This window comes from Microchirus variegatus (assembly GCF_963457635.1).
Source record: "Microchirus variegatus genome assembly, chromosome: 2".
NCBI classification, from domain to species: Eukaryota; Metazoa; Chordata; class Actinopteri; order Pleuronectiformes; family Soleidae; genus Microchirus; species Microchirus variegatus.
In genome coordinates, this window is record NC_139803.1 from 27,049,424 (window position 1) to 27,076,824 (window position 27,401).

Consider the following 27,401-nt stretch of genomic DNA (forward strand, 5'->3'; position numbering starts at 1 on the left):
TGTGAAAACCCTGTCCTATTGCAACTGCATTGTGCGAACCAAAAGAATTAGACCACAACTGTATTCCTAACTTAAAGACTGTAGCTGCAAAGTGGGAGACCTTTTAGAGACAAGTACATTGTTAAAAAGGAAAAAACCAAACCACACATTCTGAGCCTTTTCATGTGTCACAGAGAACAGTGAAACAAATCTGGCACAAGAAGCGGTTCATAAGCGGAGAGAGAGAGAGAGGATTAGGGGTAATGGAGAAAACAATGGAGAAATGGTCACAGAAGGTTTCCAGGGAGAAGACATCCACAGAGGAGAATGTGGTATTTGAAGGAGTCTGCAGGGATGGACACTACAGAGAGTTGACAGCACAGCACATTTGGGAAATGTATATAAAGGGGACAAGAGCGTTGCCTCCAGACTGCTGGAATGAGAACAAACATTTTCTTTTTTGGGGGGAAGGGGATACTGAAATTAGAGGATTAACTCACCAGAGTCAGCAAATTCTGATGGGACAGTAGAAGAGAGAGAGATAGGCAGAAACAGAGAAAAGATAAATCCAGGTGATATTTCGTTTGATAGGGTACATGTAAGCATTGACAGGTATGACTTCAAGATGAGAAAGGTGCAAAAAAACATGAAATCAAAAGAGTTTGTTTCTGGATTGTAAACTGATTCAACATAGCATAGTATTTTGCAGAATAATTTGAAATGTAGGGAAATGTGGTGAATCGCTTGCTTGCCGAGAGTTAGATGAAGACTGACACTGGCTCATGTCAAGGAGACAGGTAGCATAGCTTACCATGCCTTAAACTAAGACTGGCTCCATCCAAAAGTTGAGAATTCTCTTTTTGAAAGAAACCGACAAATGATAACCAGGATTTTCTAATCTTTGACCTTGGAATAAGCAGTGAACCTTGAGAGACGGGTGTCAGTCTTCTTATAGTAACTCCAGGCTAGGAAGCAAAAAAACATCTTAAAAGAGAGACACATGCATGCCCACACACATACTGTAGGGTAACAAAACCCTGCATAGTTCCACTTTAACACACATTTATCCCCGATTCTAAAGGTCTAACAAGTGAGAGGTCACCACTTCCCAGCACTCGCAAAACAACATTGGATTCTTCCTCGGCCAAGAAGCAAAGGCAACTTTATTTTGAGAAACGCTCTATGAAAAATGTAAGGATGGAGTCCTGCCAGGTCCCTCGAGGCCCTGCTGAGCTACACTTAAAGCCTAAGAGCATGCAAGGACAATCAGCACAGCCTCCATCATTGATGGATGCACCTGTTCATCTCTCTCAATGCTGCACATCACAAACAAAGTGCTCCTCTGCATTAATATCAGCAGAATGTGCAGCCGCTCGTCTCTGAATCTAGTGGACATTTACCGTAATGCAATCAATGACATGACTGAAAACTTTAAACTGAGGCCCGTGAGGAGTGCAAGAGTGCATTGTTGCGATGTCTGCCGAGCCAATGTGTCGGATGGAAATTTCAAAATAATATATTCAAACCAAACAGAGGCCTGAGGGGGTTACTTTTTGTTCCCTGCGGTAATCAATTCACTCCTTGTGTCAGGTCACACATGCAGTCATTGGGTCACTGCATTAATTTCCAGTCAGTATTTTTTGACAAAAACTCATCGGTCAAATCTGCTTATCCTACACCCTCACAATGTATTTGTGACATTTGTTTTACTATACCACCCACATAAAAGAGACGTTTCTATTGTGTCTACGACCAGAAAATGGACATCAAATATTTTATCTATATGTACTATATAAGTACTATAGGGTGTACTATATAAGATCAGTGTACGGTGGGGGTGCTCACCATGTCAGATTATCAATCACAGTGGCACAGTTTTTTGGACATACACTACATATATGACCCTGACCACTCATCATTCACGACACTGCGCAAGTTAATAGGTCATCTGGGAGGTGGGATTAAGAGTTGTTAATCATGGCTACCGAAACAATGTGGTTGATGCTCGCTGACTTTGACTTTTCACTGATTTATCACGCTACACTAGGCAGACAGCGGCTCATCAGCAGCAGCTGCGCTGTCTGTAGCGGGGAGGTGGGAGTGATGAGGCTGTCCTCACAGTGGGTGAGACATTTTCAGACGGTTCACCGCAGAACATGGTGTTATACTGAAACGACGAGGTGTCCATTCACCAATACGCGAGCACATATTTATTTTGCATTAGCATGCTACTACTTTGTGGCTAACTTGGCGAACCTGTTTCCAAAGGTAAGCTAGCGAGGCTACGATTAGCATTAGCATAGGGCTAACATGACACAAACACTGTGCAACCTCATTAGGCACAACGCAAATGTTTTAATTTTCGATTTAGCATTAGCGTAGCTAGACGTTTTGTGACTGCCAGCCACGCCAGTTATGTTAGCCTTCCTTATCATGCATTACCATAACTGAAAAATCTTCTTCAGCTTCACTATAGGAAAACATACTTCCTATGGGCACTGCACTAGTATCAATAAGACAGACTTATTGTATAATAAATGGTGCGGCAGCAGTGGGGTGGAGTATGTAGAACCCTCTGTCATGTGCATTTACAAGCAGCCACACTGACTTCATTTGCCTCAGGAGGCTATGATTTACATTTTTATCACTGAGATAAAAAAAAAAGATGAAAGCACTCAAGACCGGACCCCATGGAATCTTTGTATGACAATGAGTCAACACATGTAAATGGACACTTTAAGGCCTATCTTGGCACAGCTTGTGAGTTGACTCATTCCAGAGCCGTCTTTCAAAGAATGTTGTCATTTCAGAGAAAGCTTATACGGTATGCCTTTTGTTTACAAATGCAAACACATCTATCTAAAAGTGAAATATTGAGTGTTATGATACTGTTGCTTTCAAATACTGAGCATACATATCACATTCTAAGACCTTTCACCAAACCTTTAAAATGAGAATCTCCAATTCTTTAACCACACCATAAACCCAAGTCCCCATTTATGTTAATTTTATTCCCATCGCTTCTCCTTCATCTTTTTTTTTCACCTCCGCTGCCGTATTAACATATTCATCCTCTACATTGAGCACTGACACTGCCATTTTACATTTCGTTTAGCTGAGCTAATCGGCCTTCATGTCAGATTAAATGAAAATGATATTCACCTCCTCGGCTTTGCCCTGACACAGCACTGAGCTTGTTGTTTTGAAAAATGGATCAAATCCATTTTGGTATATGGGCTAAACACATCTTTTTAAATATTATTTTTTTAAATTATAGTTTTTTTACAATGTGAAAATGTGTTTTCATTCCCATTAAAACAAGACTGATTTAAAGAGAAAGGCAGTTAGAAAGAACAAACATCTGTACTGTACATTCTGGGTTATTTGCGACGTGGAAAAGTTGTGTTTTCTTGTGTGCAGTTTATCCGACTGTCTTACCTTCACTTAAAGGGTCTAATGTGTGAATCATCAGCTGGAAAATGCTGTTTCTCATCAAGCTGTTGTGCAGGGAGGCGGAGCTGCCCCCCCTCTGCAGTCGAGGCCTTGCCTAGGAGAGGAGAAACATGATGTGAATGAAACGTCCTCACACTTGAGATGAGGCTCTCCTCATCTAAGTCCACCAACTGGTTTGCATTGCTATCATAAAGCAGACATTTCAGTCTTACTGATGTCAGCACATGGAAAATAAGCTCGATAAGCTTACCCCATGCTGTTGGGTAAGCTTATTTCATTTCACATAACAAAATGATGATTGTTTTACAGATTTATGTTAGTAAAATCAACATGTATTCATGCATGTGCTCCACATTCACTCATGCTCTGGGTTGGAACAGGATTCCTTAATTCTCTTGCACATAAGGCAGAACCTATGACTCAGTAAAATAATAAAGAAACCCAGTCATTCAGTTTTCCCAAACCAGCTTCGCCAAGGTCACTCCGGCAGTTCAAGCTGAACTTCAGAACTGTTGCAAATTAGACAGTGTTGCAGACGGCAGCTGTTACGAGTGCGTACATCTTTGGACGCCCACAGGTAATGCACAGCAGCTAACTCGGGTCCATATGGATGAGAGCAGGTAGCTTCTTGTAAGGTCTTGGCAGAGAAGCCAGATGGTGACGATCCTTCTGTTGCTTTTATTTTTCATGATGTGAATTCAACACTCAATAGAGCTCCAGACGTCACGTGACTCCGCCATGTTGGCAGCCTAACATGCAGCAACAATGAACGTGACCAGGGCTGGATTCAACCTGTCAAGAGTTCACTGTACTCTTTAAATCCATGGAGATTGAGTGGTATCGCTCCATCTTCTCGTGTTCACTGTGAGCACGTCTCATAGCAGTCCTGGTTGACCTGCAACCGTCTCTCTGGATCAGGTGGGGATCCTGTAAAATGCTCTCCTGTTCAGCTGTCTCTGACTGTTTTTGGACATCCACCCACCATCTTCACTTTTATGATGAAAACCAGCAAGGGAATAGACAAATTGACATATTGCCTGATTTATGTGTCGTCTCGTATCTACAGAGGTCATTTCCTGTCAGAGGGCGTTACATTGGTTTTGACGTCAGCTATTGGAGCTCTATAATACCAGCGCAGTGTAGATAAGTAATATTGAAAAAAAGGAACACTCAGATTGATTTGCTGTTACCGTTTTCCACTCTCCCTCTCTCTCATCTTGGCAATTTGTGTCCTATCAATAGTGAACGATGTATATTGTTCATGTTTTATTACAAATGTCTTCTATTACATTATTACTATTTGAAAATATTAAAGCATTCTTAAGAGTCTTAAGCATTCTGTGCACATGCTGCTTCCTGGACTGTCTTTTACAGGCGGACCTGTGAAGCTGAGGGGTTAGCGATAACGGTGTTTATGTCTTCTTCGCAGTACGGTGGAAGAAACACAAAGTTAAGCTACTACATCTACATAGAAACAAGGACAAACACTGAAGCAGACAGACAGAGAGCGCGCCATTCAGACAGGACCTACCGACAACTTGCCGTCATCCTCTGGTGCCCCAGGACTTGCCTTCTCATCCAACACAGAGAGAAGGTGTAGTAAAAGTGTGGGGGAGAGAAAGAGAAAACAGGACAGCGAAGTGAAGCATAACGCACACGACCACACAGATAAGATGAAAAGATGATGGAGAGACAGTATGACACAGTTACAGAGATCGGGATGACCGACTGTGATGTATGTGGACGAGACTAGAGGCACAGGTCCCCCCCCCCCCACCCCACGACTTATGTGCCAGTCACAGGCTGAGCAAGACTGGACACCTTTTACTTCTGTAACCCTGAAGTTGATTCAAAAATGCCATTACAGTTTCACTCATGCAGATCAAATGCTAATCTCTGTTCTTCAATGATATTACGCTCCACGTCCATTCATCATTCCCGACATTCATAATCAGGTCCGACACTGGAGATGTGCTGTCACCACCACATGACTTGAAAATCGGCCTGAATCCGTGGAGTTTGATCCCATATTAACAATAAGTCTTTTAAACAATCACCAGTTCTCTGCCACCAGCGGCCGTGTTGTAGCATAATCTATTTTTTAAATAAAAGTAGGGACCGATACCAATACACAAAATTGTATTGAAACTGTTGGACTCCTTTCATTGACTTATCAAAACAAATGCATCGTAACTTGAAGGAATTTGCATTAGGAGCCGGTGTCATTTACAGAATAATCAACCACTGCCGTCCGTGTGAATGTCACTACCCACTGTGCTCCACTGTTTCAGCTTAACGGCTCATAATTTACCATAAATCAGGCTGTGCCTCTGCACAGATCAACAATAATAATAGAAAAAAAGGACATGAAATTAAACATTTGCTAAAATAAATGACGAACACTAAGATATTCAAGACAGCAATTCAACTATAATCTTATTTTCCCATCTTTTATGTCTCCCTGCACACTTGAGGTATTACATACATACGCTAGCACCATCCTCAAAAGCAAAGTCAGTAGGGTTAGGAAAAACTGGTAATTGTGTCAGATAGAGATTATGCTGATGGTCGATCAATAAGCCAGTGTTAAATATTGAGACTAATAATATTTATAGGGAGATTAGTATGTTCTTGGGAGTTTGTGTGACCTCTAATACCAGCAGCTCTGCCTCACAGTTCTTACATAATGTCACATCAAGATCATTCCTGGAAACGGATCAGCCGAGGGAGATAAAGGTCGCTCTGCAGCCACATGTGTGCGACTACGTCTTTACGGAGAGTTATCGAGAAACGGTGTGAAAAAAAAACAAAACAAAAAAACTTCCGCTTCCAATGCTCGAAATTGAACCGGGTGGGGGTTGGGTTGGGTGACACAATTGGAAGAATGCGAGCGTGCTGGTAAAAATGCTGAAAGCAGAGCTGGAAGTCCTGACTCTTGAACATCAGCAGCAGATTATAAATCTTCTTATATAAAATCTGAGGAGGCACAAAAGGAGTCTATTTCTGGAGGAGTTTAATTTGAATTTCCTTTTATGCTTTGACATCCAAGCAAAATTACTGAGGCGGATAATAGCGTCTTCCTCTTTTTTTTGTTAACACATTTTCTACTTTGCCAGTGTTTGATATAATCCATCATAGCTGTGCTTCAGTCTTCAAATCCTTGATTTACTCCTTATTATGCTGTAGATATAGTAAAAAAAATACAGGAACAGAATAAGGCATTACATTTTATAAATCAAAGGAGATACTTTCGACATACACCTAATTAATTTTCATTAAGCTGTCACATTTCTAACTTTAATCACAGTTACCATACTGCAAATTCCATAACATCATATTGAGGTTTTGGTATTCCAACACGTACTGCAATAACTTGTGAATACAATAATATCCCAAAAGTAAATAAGTAATTAAATAATAAAGACCAGAAGATCATCTTCAAACGATAATCAACTGTCTCACCATGTCAAATTAACACACTTAGGATTAACGGACTAAATTGCCTTTTTTGAAAACCATGTTTTACATAAAAGACAATCTCAACTATCAAAGGTATGGATGTTAATGATGAATTGCTGTTCAGAATTTAGGAAAATAGGCATTTATTGATATTAACAGTGTCAGTTTCCTTTCACTTTGTCATTTCTCTGGACCTCACATACATTGTTCTTGAAGGAGTAAGCAGGAGAAGAAGTTAAAATGTGAAGCTTGATGGAGCGACTTCTGTGCGCCATTGCCAGGACATGATGCCACGATTCAAGCGGGCTACAGTCGTAACACGTCTGGCTGTGAACCAGTACTTTTCAAATTCCTCTAACGGCACTGAATCGTAAGTAAAAACATACTTTCTCCATGGCAAACTCTCCCCTCTCACCCTAAAAGTGCAACTAAACCCCTCTCTTCTTGATTTCGCAAAGTGCCAAGAAGTGGTATTTGACCAGAGAGGTAAGGTGAAGGTAAGCTGATAATATGTATAATTTCATGACTTTAACAGATACACCCATAGACACTGATTTATAATCTGTTAGCGGAGAACCAGCCTCGTAATAAATCAGGGCCACCGACCTGGAGTCCTCAGAATCAGGTCTTGCAAAGTCTCGGATCTCTTGAGAGAAAACACAAATTGCTTTACAGCACTTCACACAGCCTAGCCAGGTACCTGCTATAAAATGAAGGCAGCTATAGCATTATTTTAGATGTTCATCATGGCAAAAGCAAAGAAGAGAAATTGACCGAGCGAGGGGCCACATAAAAAAAAAAACCCATCGGACCGGCTTTTTCATGACTGGTGAGAATTGAAAAACATGGAAGCTTTTTTGCTGTTTTACTTGTATATTTGGATAAACTCTCTGCTCTATTTGTATTTACGTGTATTTGTACTTCCTCGATGTTTGCGATTGTTGTCAAGACAATGCTCGACTGTTTTTATGAACGATGTCTGTTGGTGGTTTGTTTTCTGCATGGACAGCTTGTGTTCACCATCGTCCCAATGTAACCATTTTCTTCTTCTAATTTTTGGGCTATCGGGTAATCAACAAAAGTGCAGACTTTGTGAATATATTAAGCTTCAAGTTTAATTTAGATGACATTTCAAGCCTGCGCTAAATTTTAATCGATTGTATTCGTTTATGATTTGAAATGTCCAAATGTTCCTCTCCACTTAATGACTTGTCTTTGAAAAGACCAAAACAGGGCTTTAAAAATGTATCCTAATGGATCTCTCAAGGTCATGTGGGAAAAATATTGTGCACAAGCCAAGACAGAATTGAAGCAGACAGGCTTGTTGGGATAAAAGCTACATTACAATTGATCTGACATGTCTGGCATTGCATATCTTTTGGGTTGTGAAACTCAAGTAGATGTGTGTGACTTACATCTCTGTGTAAAAATGGGAGGGGAAAGTCAAGCATCTGTCAGCCTGTGTATGTAAAGAACTGTGAAAACCAGACTGCCCTGCCTTGTTACACAAACTTGAAAAATCAAATGTTGCACAGATTTAAGCGTTTGCAGGCAGCCGTCTGCCAGAGAACGACAGGACGCCCTTTGAGATTTGTCCTTCTAGATTTGATGCGTTGAGAAGCACGACTAAGCAGCATCTCACTACTCCTCCTCCCTCTCTCTCTTTCTCTCTCCCTCTCTCCCCCGTTTTGCCTGGAGACGATAATGATGATCTTCAAGGAAAGGAGGGGAAAAAGATGCACAACAAGTCAAGAAGCCATCCACTTGCTAATTAGTAACCCCTTCATTTTTCTAACAAGCAGAACTAATTACAGGAGCTGCCACGACACTGATTTCCCACAAGGCAGTGCACATCAGGACTAAGCCAAAATTGCTTCCTCTTACTCCCGCCCTCCCTCCCTCCATTGAACCAATCAGACTCTGGCTTTTGGGAGAACAAAAAACTGCTGTGTCATTCTTTTGCAAGTGAACGTAATCACCCGGAGCTGAGTTTGAACAGGCACTTTTTGTCATTTTGTCAGTAGTAACATGAATTTACAGTGTTCTGCGTGTAATTTATTCTCATTAATAGATTAAATTTAGACTGTGGAAGTGCAAGATAATATTTTAGCTGAGTGGAATAGAAAGCCTCATTTGCCATCGTAGTAGATTTTATAAAATACTCTGAAGCCGTGGTACTCGAGCTTCCTCTGGTGGTACTTGGAGGAAAATCACAAATACTGTTCTACTGTATGTACCAGGGCTGAGGAACTTTGACCAGAGTGCATATAGAAAATTAAACAAATAAAATAATAATAATAAATTAAATAATAATAAATTAAACAATAATTAGAGTCACCTTATCTCTTGCTTCAGCTTAATCTAATTTGCTTGTGAAGAAAAAATCTCATCAGAATATACTTTTTTGGGGGGATTGGAGTCTGAAGAAGTCAGAAACAAGACATGTTGGCAATTTAACAATTCTAACAGGGGCCTTGGTAGCATGTGGAAGGACCATACACAACCATAGCCCGGCACATCCAGGCAATGTGCACAACTATAATATTCCCAAATTATTAAATTCATGCGTTTCTCTCAGCGCTTGACTGGATAATAGAAGCAGTTGTCGAGCCATTTCATGGGGAATCCTGTTGAAATGGCCATTTTAATCACTGTAAAAGGACGATTTGTGCAGAAAAACATTCACTTTATTGTTCAGTGTTGGCATGCGAAGGCTGTGTGCTACTATAAGTAAACATTAAACTCAGTCAAGTATATTTTGTGGTGTTTTCTGTTGGGTATGCAGCCTTGTCCTCGACTTGTACTCTGTAGTTGTAGGAAATCAGAATGTTTTTATATTTTTCAAAAGAAAAATTGTAGAAGTGACCAAGAAGTAGTTTTTGAAGTTTTGGTTTGAGTTGGGTATATTTCACTCAGGCTCATGGTCACTGAGTGGTAGATCAAAACATATAGTAAATAGACTATATATATATATATATATATATATATATATAGCTCAAAGAAGCCTCGCCCACCCCACACTGCTGCTGTATACACACAAATGCTCCCTCGGTTGGGTGTAGTATGGCTTGACAGAGACTGTTTTTCAGCATACATTCTGTTCACGAATAGACAGAATAATAACAAAAAATTAACAAAATTTTCCAAAATCCCACTGAATTAATAATGACATCAACAGTAAATGCTGTTTTGAGCCTTCAGATTAAGGCTGTAATGCTTACAAACTATTACTTAATGCCACCTCGTGCACATAATCCTGACCAAGGTTTTGCTTTGTTGCATTGCTGCACTGTCAGCATTCACATTCAATCTGAGACAGAGAGCTCACACACACAGAAGACCCTCATCTTAAAATGAGGAGGTGGTATTACTCAGACGAACCTTCCAGCCTGATAGTCAGTGCAGACACAATAATATAAAGCTCTGTCAGGTCACCTTGGTAAGTCTGAATGGCGATTGCGGTTGGGGTGGGCAGCCTGATGCATCATTCTCATCATTGCTGATGTACATAACAAGTACTAACACACTTAGATGACAACATAGAGCCTTTTAGGAGATTCACTAAGCCAGAGAACATTTTCTAATTAGCTCATTAGAGGCGGTCTGATTGCAATCACTTCCATTTTAAGAGTTCCTCTTAAATTAGCTTGTAGATTCTCAGTTCCGTGTGTGTTGTTGGATCTATAGTCCACATGATAAGACATTATCACCCTGACTTTCACAAAATATGGGGTTTGGGTGACGCTAATGGAGTTTTGTAAGGCAGGGACAAAAAAAAGGTAAGGTTGTCGATAGGGATGCATCTATGTATGTCCACAGTCGCATGCAACCACATGTACCGTTTCCATCTTCTTCGCTTGCTCGTCATTTCATACACCCACGAGATAGGGATCTCGATGCCCTTCACATGATGCTTTTACAGTGCAGTTACATTAGCTAAATTGACCCCGCTTTTAAAAATAGCCGCGGTGATCGATGAGGCTTTCAGTTTCTTGCAGGCATCAACATTTAACCTTCAGACTCTCCCTTCACAACAGAAACAAACTCTCATTATAACTTTTCATGAATTCCATTGCATCATCAAACTATATGCCTTCGACCATGACCACAGTAGAAGCAGGAGCCAGTGCTCTATGAAACCCAATTCACACAGGGCAATTTTTTTTTGAATTAAAATTGTGTATCTTCTCTGGTGAGGTTCCTAGCGAGCTCAGCCGATACTAAATGTGACTGACGGCCACTGATTGGCACAGAGTGTAATAACTGATAATCAAACCTAACAAAGCCAAACTGTAGATCAAATAAAAAGACTTACAAATCTTGAAAACATGCTTTAATCGCCAACATTTAGCAAGGAAATTTCCAAAATCTCAATATGTAACAGAGGAGTCTGGTATATTTAGCAACCACACTGACCAAAACCTGGCGAACACGAGCCGGATCACAACCCCTTCCGCCGTATTTTAGTTCAGTGACTGTGTCAGACGCTGAGTCTGCGCCCCTGTCATGCAGGAAGTACTGAACTAATCTTCTTACTTAACTGATTCTAATGATTCAGCAGACTGAAAACAATTGCTTTACAAGTCACTAGTTTGTGTGTCGGGTATAAAACAACATCACGGCAGTTTCTATGATGACTCTGCCCACACTGAAGAGGTACTATAGCAATGGAAAACCACACCAAACTGAGTAGAGTCAAGCCGAGACGTGCTGGAACTGTATAGTGGAACATCGTCATTATAATATTAGACTAGTAAAGGACTAATATTGCAACGGAGATGGAAAATCAAATCATTAACAGCACTCAGTCATTTACATGCAGTTTCATCGAGCTAGTCCGACTTAGAAAATGTAATTATTGGCTGTGTACATCTGACTCCACCTCCGTATGTGCTAATGTCTACTAAACCAGTTTCCTGATGACTTTTATGTCACAGAAATGCAAACTGGATGTTTTGCTGTAGATGCTGTAGATATTAATTATGATACAAATTAGATAAACACGGCCCTACAAACAGAGGAAGAAAGTCCCAGTACTACACTAACTGATCAAAGATGATATAAAATGCAGCCATTGGCACATGTGAAGCACAGAAAGTTACTTAAGAACTTAATTTGTACAATACATGCAGTTTAATCACATTTGGACAGTCGTGGGTGTTGGTGACAAACAAAGACACGGAGAACTGTAGACAATAGAGGACAGATGGTGGAAGAAGCAACTCAATCCACCCACTACTCTGGATTTCGAAACTCAACACTGTATCGTGATTATTCAAATCTGAATACTTTTTCTATCTACTGACTGACCAAAAAGTCCTACAACACAGTGAAAATGAAATACTTAGCTATAACCTCTAAACTTTGACAAAGAGCCACAGCTGGAACAGATGATACAACTTGGAGCCCTTATCATCATGGTGAGATCATGGCCTTAGATTTTGGATATTTCCACATCGTGATAAGGTATCTGCGATGACTTTTCCTGGTTTTAAAGGCTGTTGCATTGATAATCGTCAGGGAAATACATTAAATATTATATATAGTCACAATAATTATACGTGGAATATAATAATTATATTTGAAAAACTCACTTAACACAATTTTAAGGCTAACTATTTGCGTTATAGCAGAATTACCATTTTCATAGGCAATCTCAATGTTAAAGGTAAACATCCTTCATTTAACATGAAAAAGCCAAATAAATAAATAAGGTATGATCTGAAATGAAAGGTAATAAGTATATTTTAAGATCATGTAATACAGAAAATAAACAGAGTCCAGAGAAACGACCTGTGTGCAGCTTTATATCCCGATATATCTCATATATCGGGATATAGACTAAAGATTCTAAAGATTTGAGTAATTGCGATACATATCGATATCGGATGATAAGAAAGTATATTGTGATACTATTTTATTCCCATCCTTAGCTTACAAAATAGTGTCTATTTGCAGTTTTGATCGACCACTCAGTGACCATGAGCCTGAGTGAATAATACCCACTCCAAAGCAAACCCCATGGTCACTTCTACAACTTTTCTTTGAAAGGCATAAAAACATTCCTCTCTGATTTCCTACGACTACAGAGTACGAATCAAGGACAAGGCTGCATACCTAACAGAAAACGGCACAAAATATACTTGACTGAGTTTAAGTTTCACTCACAGTAGCACACAACCTCTATATGCCTCAACTGTACAAATAATCTTTCTACAGTAATTAAAATGGCTATTTCAACAGGATTTCCCATGATATAGCTTGAGAACTGCTTCTATTAAACATTCAAGCCCAGAGAGGAAAGCATGCCTTTAATATTTTGCCGACAACTAGCTTGACATGCATCACAAGGGACGATAATCACATCAACACGTCATCCACAACCGAAAATAAACAGGCACGTCATGCTAAGCAGACTATTACATTTTATGATGTGGGAGTTCATTTGGATTGGATAAAAATAAAAACCTAAAAACTACAGCCAGCAGCAAGCAACATGTTTTTTTTTTGTTTTTTTTAATGTGTGAACAGAAGGTGTACAGCATCAGTGCTGATGCTCAAATATCCAACTCCACAGGGAAGGAAACAGAAACAGTCCTGTGCTTATTCCTGCACAGGATCAGCTTTGTAACCGATCTTTGAAGTACATCCTGATGGAAGATCTCGCCTCTGTGACGCTATTTATAGCTTGGTAATGCATCAGAGGTCACACCTTCCATCTCAGCAGAACCATCATCTGCCTCGATTCCCGCTGGCTTATCCAACAACTGACGATAGCAGGAATCTAATATCATGGCTGGACGCAGAAATGTTACCTGAAAACCAATGTGCGGATAACCTTGTGTGGTTCACATCCTTGGATATCCTACTACCAATTATTTCGCTTGACAATCTGATACTGACATAACGTACATTTAATGCAATGAACTAGCCTGATAAAATGTTATTTTAATTATGTATTATGTGTACAAGTATTGCAAGTGTTCAGCTGCTATTAATCAGTGTATTGTCAGATGGGCTTTTGACATTAATGTACATTTAGATGACATTAATATAATAAGTTGTTTGTCCGACTACAGCCGGACTTTTAAAATACATGGAAGCATGTTAGTCTGATCCACATGGAAACTAAACGACTCAAACAATCTTTTTCTGGCACTTTGAAAACACTTTCACGACACGTGGAACTAGAAAAACAGTCAGAGAGTGCAGACCTCCGTCGAGGCAGTTCAGTGTCCACAAAATATAAAACATACCCTGTACGGATCACAACCAAAATGTAATCAGTTCTTCCTGGTCCCATTGCGGACATTTCCTGAAAGTGTCATGTTTATTTAAGGCTAATTTATTTATTTATTATTTTAAGTACACATGCCAGGTCGTGTTTTTGTGTGGACAGCCCCCAAATGTAATTTCTCAGAGATGGACTAACACCTCCAGATAATATGATCAGACCAGAGTCTGACTCAATGTGGCCCGGAAGCCCATACACATAAGAATAAGACAACAGCAATAAAAACAAATTGCGAAATTCAGACTGGAAGCTGCCTAATCTTACTGTAAGAAGCTAAAAGTGGCTGTATTGCCACCAAGTGTAGTGGAGGCGGACACATTCTATTCACAGGAGTCAAACTGAACTGGTGGGGGTCTGAGGGTCACTCTTGTCTTTCATAAAGCCACAGTGCACAGAGTGCTGGCTAATCTGATCTTGCTGAGCATTTGTTTTGTATTTTTTTTTTTTCAACAACAACAAAAAAAAAAACAGCCAGTCAGTACATCAGCTAAACAATGAAGCCACAAGATAACAAGATAAGCCTGGACTGGCCTGGTGAGGTAGCCCTGAGCAGGGGGGTGGGGGTACAGATGATGAAAGACTCATCTAATGCCATCTATGGCCAGAGCAAGCCAGCACTGCAGATCTTAATAAATCTGACTTCCTGCCATAACAGACCTGATACACAAGGATACACAAGGTTTCAAAACAATAAAATATAGAACAATGAATAAGGAAAAGGCATAATTTTTGCTCAGTAATGAAGATGCCAAGATCGACTACCATGTCTTAAATCAAGGAAAGAGGAGTTGGACAATCGGTGGCTCCAGCAGAACAACTCTACCACACACACATCTGTTATTTCTTCAGAAAAAAAAATCTGAGCGAGCAATTTATCGACACTTCTCTTCTTCTCTTATGCGCTGCCATGATCACTCCAGTTTGTGAGAAGCCAATGGCTCCTCTGCGTGACCTTGAACTGTGTCCCTACAGTCTGTACATGTACTTTATGGATTTCCTGAGCGTGTGTGGCTGTGAGTTGGTGTGCGTTCAGATGGGACAGAAAATGCATCAGGCAATGTGTGACCCTCTGCACGTTATTGAGTGACCCGGTGTTGAGTTATCAGACCCTTGTGCACGGGTTGGAGTCAAGTCTGTGCTGTTAAGTCACCGACCACACGACCAGACTAAGAGGCTTAACTGTGACAGAACGTGCGACAATTAAGGCTACCGCTGTTGTACGATGACGCCATCTTTGATTTACAAACCTCTGCAGCTCGCAGGGCGATGAACGCGAATGGAGTTAACTAATAACACCCTTTAAACCAACATTTGTTGAAAGAGACTGGACTGATACCAGCTCAATCACCCTGGTCACATATGCCGTGTTCTATTGTCTATTTCCCTGAGGACAACGTTTTTTGACATTATAAATCAAGTGAAAAGTAGGCTAATTTTTCCATAGATTTCCATTCCACCAGGGTTGTTTTTTTGCCACAAGCAGAGTCGCCCCCTGGTGGCTATTCAATATATTATTAATTCCTGTTTAGCTTCAACTGGCAAATCAGAGGATTACAGCACTATTTGGATGGGATTAGTTTTTCATGGGTAGGTGGAGTAATGTAATTTTACCACAGGACATCTATAATATCAATGGCCAATATCAATTTTCCCAACATAAAACCCTATGTATATATTTTTTTATATATAGGTTCTGAATCACTGTTATTGTTCTATTCTTGGTTGAAGTAGCTGTATCAAAAACAATTTCCCTCAGGGGATTAAAAAAGGAGTTCTGATACGGATATTTACACTCTATGGAATCAATACGTTAAATATCATGGCAAAAATAAATGATCATATTTACATTGGTGTTATGTTTCCATCACTGCTGATTGACCAATGGCAAAAGGCATACGAGTCAAACACTACAATGGATATCACTATGAATTTCCTGTTTCAGTTCAATTCCAATGGATTTGTGATTTGAAACAAAATTGATTCAATTAATGTTATCTCAGGTTCAATACAAGTTTGCTGAGGTATCAACAAGATTTTAGAACTAAGAAGCTTTTGTCCGACCTAGGGCTGAACAACTAATCAAAAAAGTTATCGAAATCACAATACTGCCTATTGCAATTTTCCCAATCGCAAGAGGCACAATATTTGTTAAAGCCAAAATGTGTGTTGAAAAATAACATTTTAGATTAAACATTGTCCTGAACTACACTTTATATTAAATAGAATAAATGATTTGTTTTGCACAGATCTTAAGACACAGCAATCATTTTAAATATGTTTTTCAATGAAAATGAGAATAATTATGTATAACTATATATAAAATTACAATTCCGTCCAATATATTAATTCCAAATCATTCAGCCCTAGTCTGACCCTTGTTTATCTTTGCAATTTTTTGAAAAAAATGGTTCAGTGATGGCAATCATTCAAAAGAATTGAATTACATATTGACTGATGGTATTCTTGTGTATCCATATTGTCAATAAGACCCTCAAGACCCAATTTCCGCATCATTTGCGGCCCGTAGAATAGTTTAAATTGATTATTTGAAAGAAAGAACTACAGTGTGTCTGCATGGAGCATGATAACTTTAAACTGAGACAGCATTAAAGCGACTACAGGCCTGTGGCTGACTGTACCTCTTTCAGATCAACCAGCAGCTCAGCACACACCAGGCAAACAAAGGCATTAGTCACCAGTCAGGATGTAATTAATAGATAAATAGTTCCATCCGACATATGTTTGGGTCAAAGATGAACAGATGAAACAACAACATGATGCTATTATTGTCTGTGGAACCGAGTTATTGAGCTACCAGCTCAGATCACTGTCAGGTAGCCTCCTTTGATTTCTCTTCTATTCATCACACTGCGAGCTGTACAGTAATACATTAAATATCAGGGGATTTAAATGTGTGTATTTCCACCAAGTGCATCCACAGCTATTTAAACATAACAGTATGCTAATTAGAGATTTGCTCAGGATTTCAAGAAAAACCAAGGTCAGACTGGGAAATACTGTATCTGGATATTATATCTATATCCTGATAAGATGTGATGAATTTTCCTGATTGCAAAGGCTGTTGAATTGATAATCATCATATTTATTAATCAAATACATTTGTGAAATACACTAAATAATATATATTGTTTAAAAAAATACAGGAATACGACAAAATTCAATTTTAAAAGTCACTTAATGGTGTCTTTAAATTTAAGCCTAATTAATTGTGTCATAGCAGAATGTGACCATCGTCTCTAACACAATCATGTTGAAATTGTTTCCCAAACCTTAAACATTACGATGATCTCAAGCGTCAAATGCTTCATCCATTTTAATGTTTTCTTTGGAACAAAGAAACCAAAGAAACAACCTGTGTAACTGTATATCCACATATATCTTGTATATGGTATTAAATTGATTCATAAAAAAGTATATTGTGATAAGACTTTTCCCATATTGCCCACGCCATTAACAATCCACAAACAATGTATTACCCAAACAACCTTTCTGCTAATCATCGCATTATGTTGCATTTGTGGTTAAGTGGACTGAGAGATTATTGCAGATTCCTTTTGATTGACGAGGTTGATCGTTGTGCTGCTGTTAAAACAAGGGCTTCAAAACAAGAGCAGCATCCACCTGTGCAGTGCTACGCTTTGACATTTGTCTTTGCGCTGTATTGATAATGTTACGCCTCACGCCTGAGGTTTAAAAAGAAACAATCCATGACACCTTTCATTTGAAGAATGAGAATGTGCTGCCTGGGAGCTGAGGCATTACTCTGTGGAAAATTAACAGAGAGGGATTTTGCTCTGACACAAATGAAACGTATCAGAGAAAGAGAACGCAAAGTTACATCATGAGATGAGAGACGGCGAGTGCAGACTACAAAACTGACCGCTGTCTTCTCAATTTTTTACATATTAAAGCATAACACTCAGAGTTTTCTACCATTGATAAAAGCAGAAACCCACAGACAAACACCTCACCTCTTCCTCTGCTCCCCACAACAGGAACATCCCAACATCAGAAAACACAAAGTAATCTCAGGGAAGCCCATTTTAATCAAGTGTGTATTTCAAGGCCACTGCATTAAAACGACACCCTATTGTCCTGACAATGCGATGCCTCCCACCTGGACACTGCGCTGCTGCGAGGATGATTAAGGACGCCCTCGCAGCTCAGTATTGATGCTGAAAGTTATTAACATAAAGACAAGCTGCTTTCAGATCATCAACACATCAGGAGGCTACAGCTGTTCCACCATGGCTGCCATACCACTTCCTTAGGCCTGATTCAGACTGCCTTTAAAAAACAAAACAGGTTTGGAACATCTGGAAATGTGAAAAAAACAAAAGAAATCACATTTTTTCCAATCTGAATCAAACCACATCTGGTGGTACGGCTGAACAATTAATCATCCAAAATCAAACTCGCAATTAGCAAAGGCTCTTAATTTTTATGTAAATGGAACAATTAATTGTAAACAATTCATATAAGGCTAGGTAATGTATTGATGGCGTTGTGCGGTAATGGGCCATTATTTCTTTTAAATATATGACACACCATTGACTGGCAATTGTAAGATCTTTCAGAAAAATCGCGATTCATATTGTTTGATTCCAAATTGTCTTCTGCGTCACTCTTAATGTGACATAATACAGAAAGTTGCAATTTACATATGGGCAAACCTATAGACAAGTGGAAGGGAATAGGGCTTGTAACAGGAGGGATGCGGGTTTAAATCTGGGGACAGGTCAAGGGCTGGGCTGCGCCCCGGAAAAGATACTGACCCTATTGGGCAAATATTGATATTTTATTCACAAATGAACAAGTTTCACTAGCTGGACGTTGCTATATGATCTTGCAATAATCGACTATGACAGAATTGACAGAATTGTTGTATTGTGATATTATTGGTATTGTGGACCGTGTATTACACATTGTATCATGAGGTATACTATGATTCCCACCCCTCATGAGAAATATGATGATATTAGATCACAAAAGACTAGAATGTGTTTCCAAAGTTGTTGTTTTTTACGCTTAATGCCAGCCCTAGAGAAATGACAATAAACCAATCATAGCTACGGGCAGTGCTGTGGAGTGTAGTGGGAAGCCATGGCTAAAAATGAAAACTAAATGGAGGAGTTGGTCCCATCAAAGGAACTCTGCCTCCATTTTACAGAACTGGCTTGGCTTTTTTCCCCCAAACGACAAGGCACAAACAACAGTTACTTGCAAAGTTTGCACAGACAAGTTTCGTACATTGAATGTCAACACGACGAACAACATAAAGAGACAATATGCTGAGCGTGAAAAGGCTAGAGCAGCCACACCGCAGGTAACTTTAGACCAAAACAAGCCACACAGGCATTTCATGAAGGCAGTCAGGATATGGAAAGAAGTAACTGAAGCAGTTCACTTTTACCTAGTCTGTACCGTTGTGGGAGACATTTACCTAAATATCAATTTAATTCCTTTCTTGCACAAAATTCAAGCACTTCATTCAAGGGACCCGTGGCTCACACAAATTTGACTTGATCACTTGCATTTAACAGTGTGGATCGCCTGCCTGAAAAGATCTGATTTGAGACAAATAAAACCTGATTACATAGCAGTCTGAACATGGCCCTCAGTGATGTGACCACATCTCAGCGTCTTGCTGCAGTTGCTTCAAGCTTGAACGGTCTGAATGCTGCCTGTATCTATCATCTACTCCCTGATTGGTGGTCGAGATTCACTGGCCTATACTGACAGATCCAAAAACTCAACTTGCCACGGAAGGTGACCGACCGTCACACCACAAGCAAAACCATGAGCTTTATATGTCATTATAGAAGGGACTGTCACCTAAAACACAAAAAAGTAGATCCCTGATTTTATGGGACCATTTTACAAGTTAATGTCCCGTCCTTGCCCTCCAGTCTGTTCATGCATGAAACACATTTTCCTGCTAAATTGCCAATTAAAACTCTAAATAACCGTCTTGAAATACACATGTCCCCAAAGTGCTAAAGCTTGATTAAGAACTGGTGTTTAGATGATCATATTCTCGTGATATTTGGTGCCTCTCTTGTTCTATTAACCCTGTAGCAAAAAAAGGATAACTGACAGCGTGAACCTGGATTAAAAAAAAATATAATAGCTGTGGACTATTTTTGCACACTCATCTAATTTAATTAATTCATTAATTTGATATTATATGTTTGTGCAGCATCCTGGTGTGGCCGTTACCCACAATGCATTAGAGAGAAGAATCTTAATCTGCTCTAAGTGATGCAGGAGTGGAGACACGGTGGCAGGGTGTGATCGATTCAAAAGTCTTGCACTGTTTTTTTTCCCTCCCTTTCGTGAAAAGTTTGTCCGCACACACACACACTACCCAGAATCCATTGCACCTCAAGGTCATCTGAGTCTTCTCTGGCAACCAGCCTGTGCATTTCACTTCTTACTGTCTAGCTCCAAATCAAAGTAACGGAAGAAATAGTGGCACAAAAATGTATTATTTTCTTGTTCTTTTAAGCATTTTAATTTGGACACTGGCGTTCTAGTCTCAACATTGTGCGACTTGCGGTTTAAATATCCTTTATGTACTCTGACTAAATCCTGATTTAATGAAGGCTTTACAATATAACTTTGTCAAAAATTTCATTTCCATCTCATGTCACAAAGAAATCTAAATCCGTCCAGATAATCTCGACACCGGTATCCTATTGCACCACAGGGTCTTTTGCCCTCAAGTGTCATTGAGGGGGCGAGAGGTGGGGGGGGGGGGGGTTGTTTGTGAGGCAATGCAATGATTTCCTCTGTTTGAATATTTACTCCTTATACTATGGCATACAAAAAAATCCATACTTATTCTTAAAATAAACCCATAGGAGAGCAATCATAAAAATTACAGTATGAAATATATGTCCTTTTTTCACTTTTTTCAGTTTTCATGTTTATGCAACAATTTAAATACAGTATTTATGTGGGAAATGTTTAACTGGGGGAGGAAAAAAAAAAATAGCGCCTGAGATTTTCCAACGCATTTGTTTGTCAGCTTGGGACATAAATTGTAGAGCTTAACCCAGAATTACACATTTGACTCTGGTTTTATTAATCCCACAGTGGAATATTGTATATCAGCACTGTGCAGCATTGCCTCGACCATATTTACGCACCGTGGATGGTTTAGCTGTTGAAAGCAAGATAGAATTTCTCGGTTATTTTCCTCACCCTGAGGGACTGAACATACTGTATGAGACATATGCATGTCTCATAAACCATATGCTTGGCACTGGCTGTTGTATGTAAAATGGTCTAAGATGCTGGACATCTGTGAGCCACTGATTTTTGACAAATTGGTTCCATTTTCATTTACGAAAGAATTCTGCAAACATTAGAACAAGTGACATGAAATGTTCATTTCTATCAGCTAAAATACTCAAATGCATTACTGCACAGCGCACACTGAATATAACAACCACATATTCAGAAATTCTATATGAAAGTGTATTTTAAAAGGAGATAGTGGTGGAGGGAGGTGGGAATAATTGAATGGAATCATACCAGAGCAAGAAGCCAACTCACCTTGGGCTGCACCGCTACTTCTACCACTTGGTTCTTGTGCATGCAACTTTTGACGAAGCCCTCTAATGTGCTGTTGCACTTCATGAAGATCACGTAGGCAGCGTAGGCCGACAGCAGCACGATACTTTCCCACATGTAGATGATGTTATCCAAAAAGAAGATGATGAGCATGATCAGATCCAGGATGTAGAAGGAGACGTCGCGGAAGAGCGGCCACCACGTTAAGTTGAGGATCTCCTTGGAGAAGATGGCGCACATGCCGATGACGAAGAGGATGTTGAAGACGGCTGAGCCCACGATGGTCCCGATGCCCACGTTGCTGTGTGAGATGAAGACGCCAATGATGGATGTGAAGAGTTCAGGAGCTGAGCCGCCTGCCGCCATGAAGGTGGCGCCAGCTACATCGTCCGAAATAGTCAGCTTCTCCGTGATGACCGTGAGCGCCGGGACGAAAAACTCATCGCACACGATGGCTAATGCGATGAACATGTAGATCATGCCAAACATGTGGAGGACCACTGCTCCTTGACGCCGCTCCTCAATGGTGAAAAGGTCTGGTGGGTACTCCCCCTGGCTCTCGTTGCTATTCGCTGTTGATTTCATGGCTATTGGTACGTCGGCGGAGACGTTGGGGTCCCTCTGCTCCTGGGTGAAAAGTAGAGTCCTGTGGGGGGTCAACTGGTGGAGACTCTCCAGTGGGGGCACTTGCTCACTGAGGCCACTCGAGCTTATGGTCAAGGCACTGAAGGAGACAGCACTTATGGCCACCAGGCTGAAAACTAACCCCAAGATTCGCACGGGCCTCAGCTTCTTCCGCAGACACCGGTGACCCTGCTGTCGCTTACAGGCAGCACCCAATATGGGTCGTCGCTCTAGTGTGTCTGAAGCCATCTTGCAAGCTTGCGGTGTCCTCACTCTCAGCGGCTTGGTAGGAAGAGGGGAGTGGGCAGCAGGTTTTACTGGAAACAACGCATTGTGTTGCCTTTATTTTCAAATGAGCTGAGAAGATCGCAGGTGTTTCCCAGGGTCTGGTTTGCCAAATGATGTCTTCATAGTAGCCTCTGCTGGCAGGAAAGTGTTGGGAAAAGAACATTTAGTCAGAAAGTCAAATTGTGAGTGTACAAATTACAAATGAAGTGGTTCCGCTCATAATGAGGTAAATAAGTGACTCTGGGAAGTTTAAGTCACATGTTACGTTAAACGTTGAATCTGAACAATTTGTCAAAACAGAGCCTATTTTTTCAATCACATTACAAAGTGAATATCAAATGCAGTGAAAGACAAACACACAGTTCTTCTTTAAATATGTAGGGGGAAAAAAGGTTTTAAAAGGTTTTGAAGCCAAATGTTTCAAATGTAAATAAATTCCTGTGTAGAATACTTTGGTTCTCATACATAATATGGATAAAACGGTCTTAAAACATCACCACTACATTGTGAGTCTCTGTCGTTCCCTCTCAGACATTAATGAAGAATTAATAACATCTTTAATCTGCTGATGGATCCCCTCATCCTCTTCCTTGAAGTGAGATGTGAAGCCATTAAATAGAATTACTTTGACAGACTCTCCGTACTACATTATTTAGTGTATTCAGCGTTTGCTGAACTGTGTATTATTTAATTCTGAGTAAAAGAGTCAGGGAGAACTTGCAGCCTCATCTTGCACATGAATCCGTCTGGCGCCGTTTGGTTGTTCTTTAATCGAATGCCTTTTTTTTTTTTACACGTTTGGATGAATTTTGCTCTTTTTACCTGAGAAATTGTAACCAAGTGTAAAGGCCGACGGTTTGGCTGCAGCCTGAGGAGAAATATAAATGCGTTGCTGCAAATGCTGCCGTTTCTTAGGTTAACAAAAAATTCAATTAAATTTTAAAAAAGCAGATGATAAAGAAACGCACGTCCCGTCCTGTTTTGACTTTTCCGGCCATGCACGGCGCAGCCTTTCAGCTGATGATGCCAGCTGTCAAACTCTCCTCAGTCTCGTCTGCCCTTCACTGATGCCTTCGCCCTTTCACAACAAACAGCTAAACCACAACCACCCGAGGCGCATGACGCGCGGCGCGGCTTCGGACACTGTCATGCCTTACCTTTGACAGAGGCGAGGAAACAGCCGCTCGCTCCGCTCAGCACAGCAGCAGGTTGAATTTAGGAAATCCTCCTCTCCGGCTGCCCTCCTGCTCTCATTGAGCAAAAAATGTGACCGACGACAGAGGAGGAGCTTTGGAGCGAGAGAAGGGGGAGAGGAAAAAAAACTGCTTTCCCAACTGCGCGCACCTCTCTCTCTCTCTCTCTTTCCCTCACAGCATCATTCCTCTCATCATCATCATCCCTCCCGTGCCCAATGAGAGAGAGAAGGAGAAAGAAAACACCACCAGATCAAAAAATACCTCGCTAATGTAGCAGAAGATTTTGCACCAACCACGTGAAGCGGCTGCTTTATATAAAGGCAGGTGAGCAGCAGACAGCGCATCCTCTCCCGCTCGGTGCGCGGCGGTGGGGGCTGGTGATGGTGATGTTGCATTTTGAGGGAGGAGTTGCCGTGGTTACACAGCAAAAGAACTATTTATTTCCACTCAAGCCGTTTTCTTTTTCCTCTGGTGGCGGAACAGGTGGATGTGCTCCAGCTGATTTGTGTGTATGGGCCACAGGGGTCATTTCAAGGTTATATGTAATTGGGTGTATTTCTCTGAGATAAGACTGTGAGGAGCAGATCACAGATTTTATGTACGATATTTTACACGACAGCTTTTTCTCATATGTTTGATAATCATGTTTCTCTCTGCATCAGAGCCAGCATGCCTGGGTGGGCCCCATAAGGATTATATTGTGGCTACTATGGAGGCTCCACCCATGTTTTCCCCCACCTTTGAGTTAAAATGGATGGACTCTGCTTGGAGTGAATAGGGCAGGCCTCCACATAAGGGTTATATTCAGGCTGACAACATGGGTCCCAAATGGGTTTCCATGCTTGCCCAGTTTACTGAAACCATATGGGACCTGCACAATTTGCCCACTTCAAACCCACTTGGGACCCATATTGTCAGACTGAATATAACCCTTATGTGGCCCACATGGACATCCCGGCTGGGCAAGAAACATATAGTGCCACTGCTGAGAGATGCAAAAGTGTTTAAAAACATGTACACATAAATATTGACCGAAGGGTTGAGGTAATTCTGCAAATGTGTTTGGGGACCTAAAACAATTCTCCCATGACCCAGAAACAAAAGAACATCACAAGATTACCGACCTCTATGTATGATGCATTTCTCCCCCAAATCCCACCCTCAAAAAACTCATACTGGTGAATATGAAGCAGTAACCAGATACCAGTTACAGTATCTTAGCATAAAGACAGTAAAGAGAAGCCAGGCTCTGTGGAAATAACCTGACCTGTATCCATTTGTACTTCCGATGTCAAATTAGCACAGCTATTGGAATTATTTCAAAGACTCAAAGATAAAAATAATATATATGTATATATATATATATGTATATATATATATGTATATATATATATATATATAAAATGTAGGAGGGAAAGGCTATGGAAGGCTTTTGCACATTGGCTTATGAAGGAAATAAGATAAGATAAGATAAGCTAAGAAGCAGGTGGCTCGAGCTTCATGATAGTTCTATCAATCCTGTCATCTAAAGCTCAACAAGAAAGTAACATAAGTACCAACTGCAATCCAAATTAACTGCAAGCCCCCTTCCTCTTCCTCCTCCTCCTTCCACAGAGTCAAGGCTGCCAGGAAGTTTGAACTAATTTCACACAAATCATAAGACGGAACTTCGAGGAGCTTTTCCACAACATTAATAGAATTTGCAGGTTGTAGTTTGACATTTAAATTGTGGATATAATGTACACTGTTAGTGAAGCTGGTTGTTCCTGTTAGTGATGGCACTTCAATTTACGTCTTTATACACTGCTATTTTAAAAGAGCTTGTGGGGACGCGTACTTGTGTCAGTCGTGTGACATAATCATCATCCCCTGCAGCCGCCCTCAGTTGCATCATCTCCAATGTCAAAGCCCGTAACGACTTTGCATTTGGACAGGTCAAACCCTGCTGGACAGACACGATCTGTACACACTGTGACAAAGTATGTGTGACACGAATGCTCTGCAGCTGTATAATAAATCATGATTCGCTGACCTCATTGATTGCCCCCTCTCCTCTCCTCACTAGTGGAGCTGCCTCTTGTAACAGGGAACACTGAAGATTCAACTTCTATTATTACAGATAATACATTTTTGAAATCGTGAAACATCAAACATGTATGTCAATGAAACATCTTCAAATAGATGTAAAAGAGTCCATCATAAATACCAAAAGTGTTTCCTAAAGGTCAAAATTTAGTATAGAGTATTAGTATAGACCCTATCTGCCCACAGGAAGTGACAGTAGCACATTGTACTAGTTAAAGCAAGATGACACAGCAAACCGGTGAACAAAGAAGCATCAACCAAAGGTTTCAGAAGAGAATTGTGCTGCTCAAAAAAAAAAAAAAAAAAAGGGCTGTCCACCAGTTTAACAGGATATCAGAAACTGAATGGGTGGATGTTGACGTGCAATATGCAGGTAATGCAAGTAATGTTGGAATTAAAAAAAGATCCCAACTGTCACAATATCTGACATATTGGTTTGAACAGACATAGTTAGCTGCCTTAATACACGTGTGATCTGGAAACATCCATCTTTATAGAAATTCACTGCTTGCTCATGGCCCCATGCTTTTCGAATTAGATCAGTCAATATTTTGCCTATCAGATGAGAGGCTGTCAGCTCTTTTTTTTTTTTTTTTTTACAATGGCTGACACACACGCCTCTTCATTTGGCAAAGTTTCCAGCATAAAAGTGATGACTTGTCCATGGTCAGGTGGGTGGTGGTGATGGGGAGGAAGTGGATTTGGAGGGGGCGGGGGTGATTGTTTTTATTTGTCTGAAATCTGCTCCGACAAAAACAGCAGAAATTTCCACGCTGGCCGTGCCCCCCTTCCCCCCACACCCAGCCAATCTTTGCTTCGGCCCGACAGCTAAATCCAAGCCATTGTGCCCCACATAGTTGTATGGATTTGTCAGCAATGGGGGCAGCGGCGGGGATGGTGATAACCTAGCAGGTTTTTTCCCGTTGAAGAGCAAAGGACAATTGACTGCAGTATAGTGTATTGAATGGTCTCTCTTAAACTTGCCATTTTACTAATAACTGATGCCAAAAGCTTTTGTGCTCTGTCTGCATTTGGAAGTGGTGAAATTAGAGAGTGCCAGGATAAGAGACTTTTCGAGCACACTTGCTCCCGGATTAGACGTTGAAAGCCTCATATTAGCAGCAGCTACAACACGTCTGTACAAAGAGGCTTGAACAGACCACCTGCCCCCTTAGAAAAATGTAGTCAGCAAAACACGCTTGCGACAGGAACCAATGATAGTAAAGAAAAGTGAGCCAAAGGAGGACAGGAAATGTATTCCATGGAACAAATGGACAATTACAAAGGAAGACTGTTCAAAAGCAGGATGGGACAGACCATTTTCTGGGTGGGTGGGAGTCATCATTTTTAGCAGTTGTAGCTCTCAAGAGATTAACAAATTGATAATCCTGGAGCCGATTAGATACAAGGTGTGTGAAAGTGAG

The 27,401-nt window shown here is 40.5% G+C and overlaps 1 protein-coding gene across 1 annotated transcript in view; it reads right to left on the bottom strand.

Moving 5' to 3' along the window:
- Positions 1 to 22,657, bottom strand: part of LOC310940926 (solute carrier family 24 member 2) — a gene marked incomplete at both ends in the record, with an annotated part of 40,555 nt that extends 17,898 nt beyond the window's left edge. Inside the window, 4 exons of the mRNA XM_083905984.1 lie at positions 480 to 494; positions 3,418 to 3,526; positions 4,964 to 5,011; positions 21,767 to 22,657. Coding sequence (XP_083762110.1) covers positions 480 to 494; positions 3,418 to 3,526; positions 4,964 to 5,011; positions 21,767 to 22,657 — 1,063 coding nt within the window. The remainder of the gene's footprint in view (positions 1 to 479; positions 495 to 3,417; positions 3,527 to 4,963; positions 5,012 to 21,766) is intronic.
- Between the last annotated feature and the right edge of the window lie 4,744 nt (positions 22,658 to 27,401).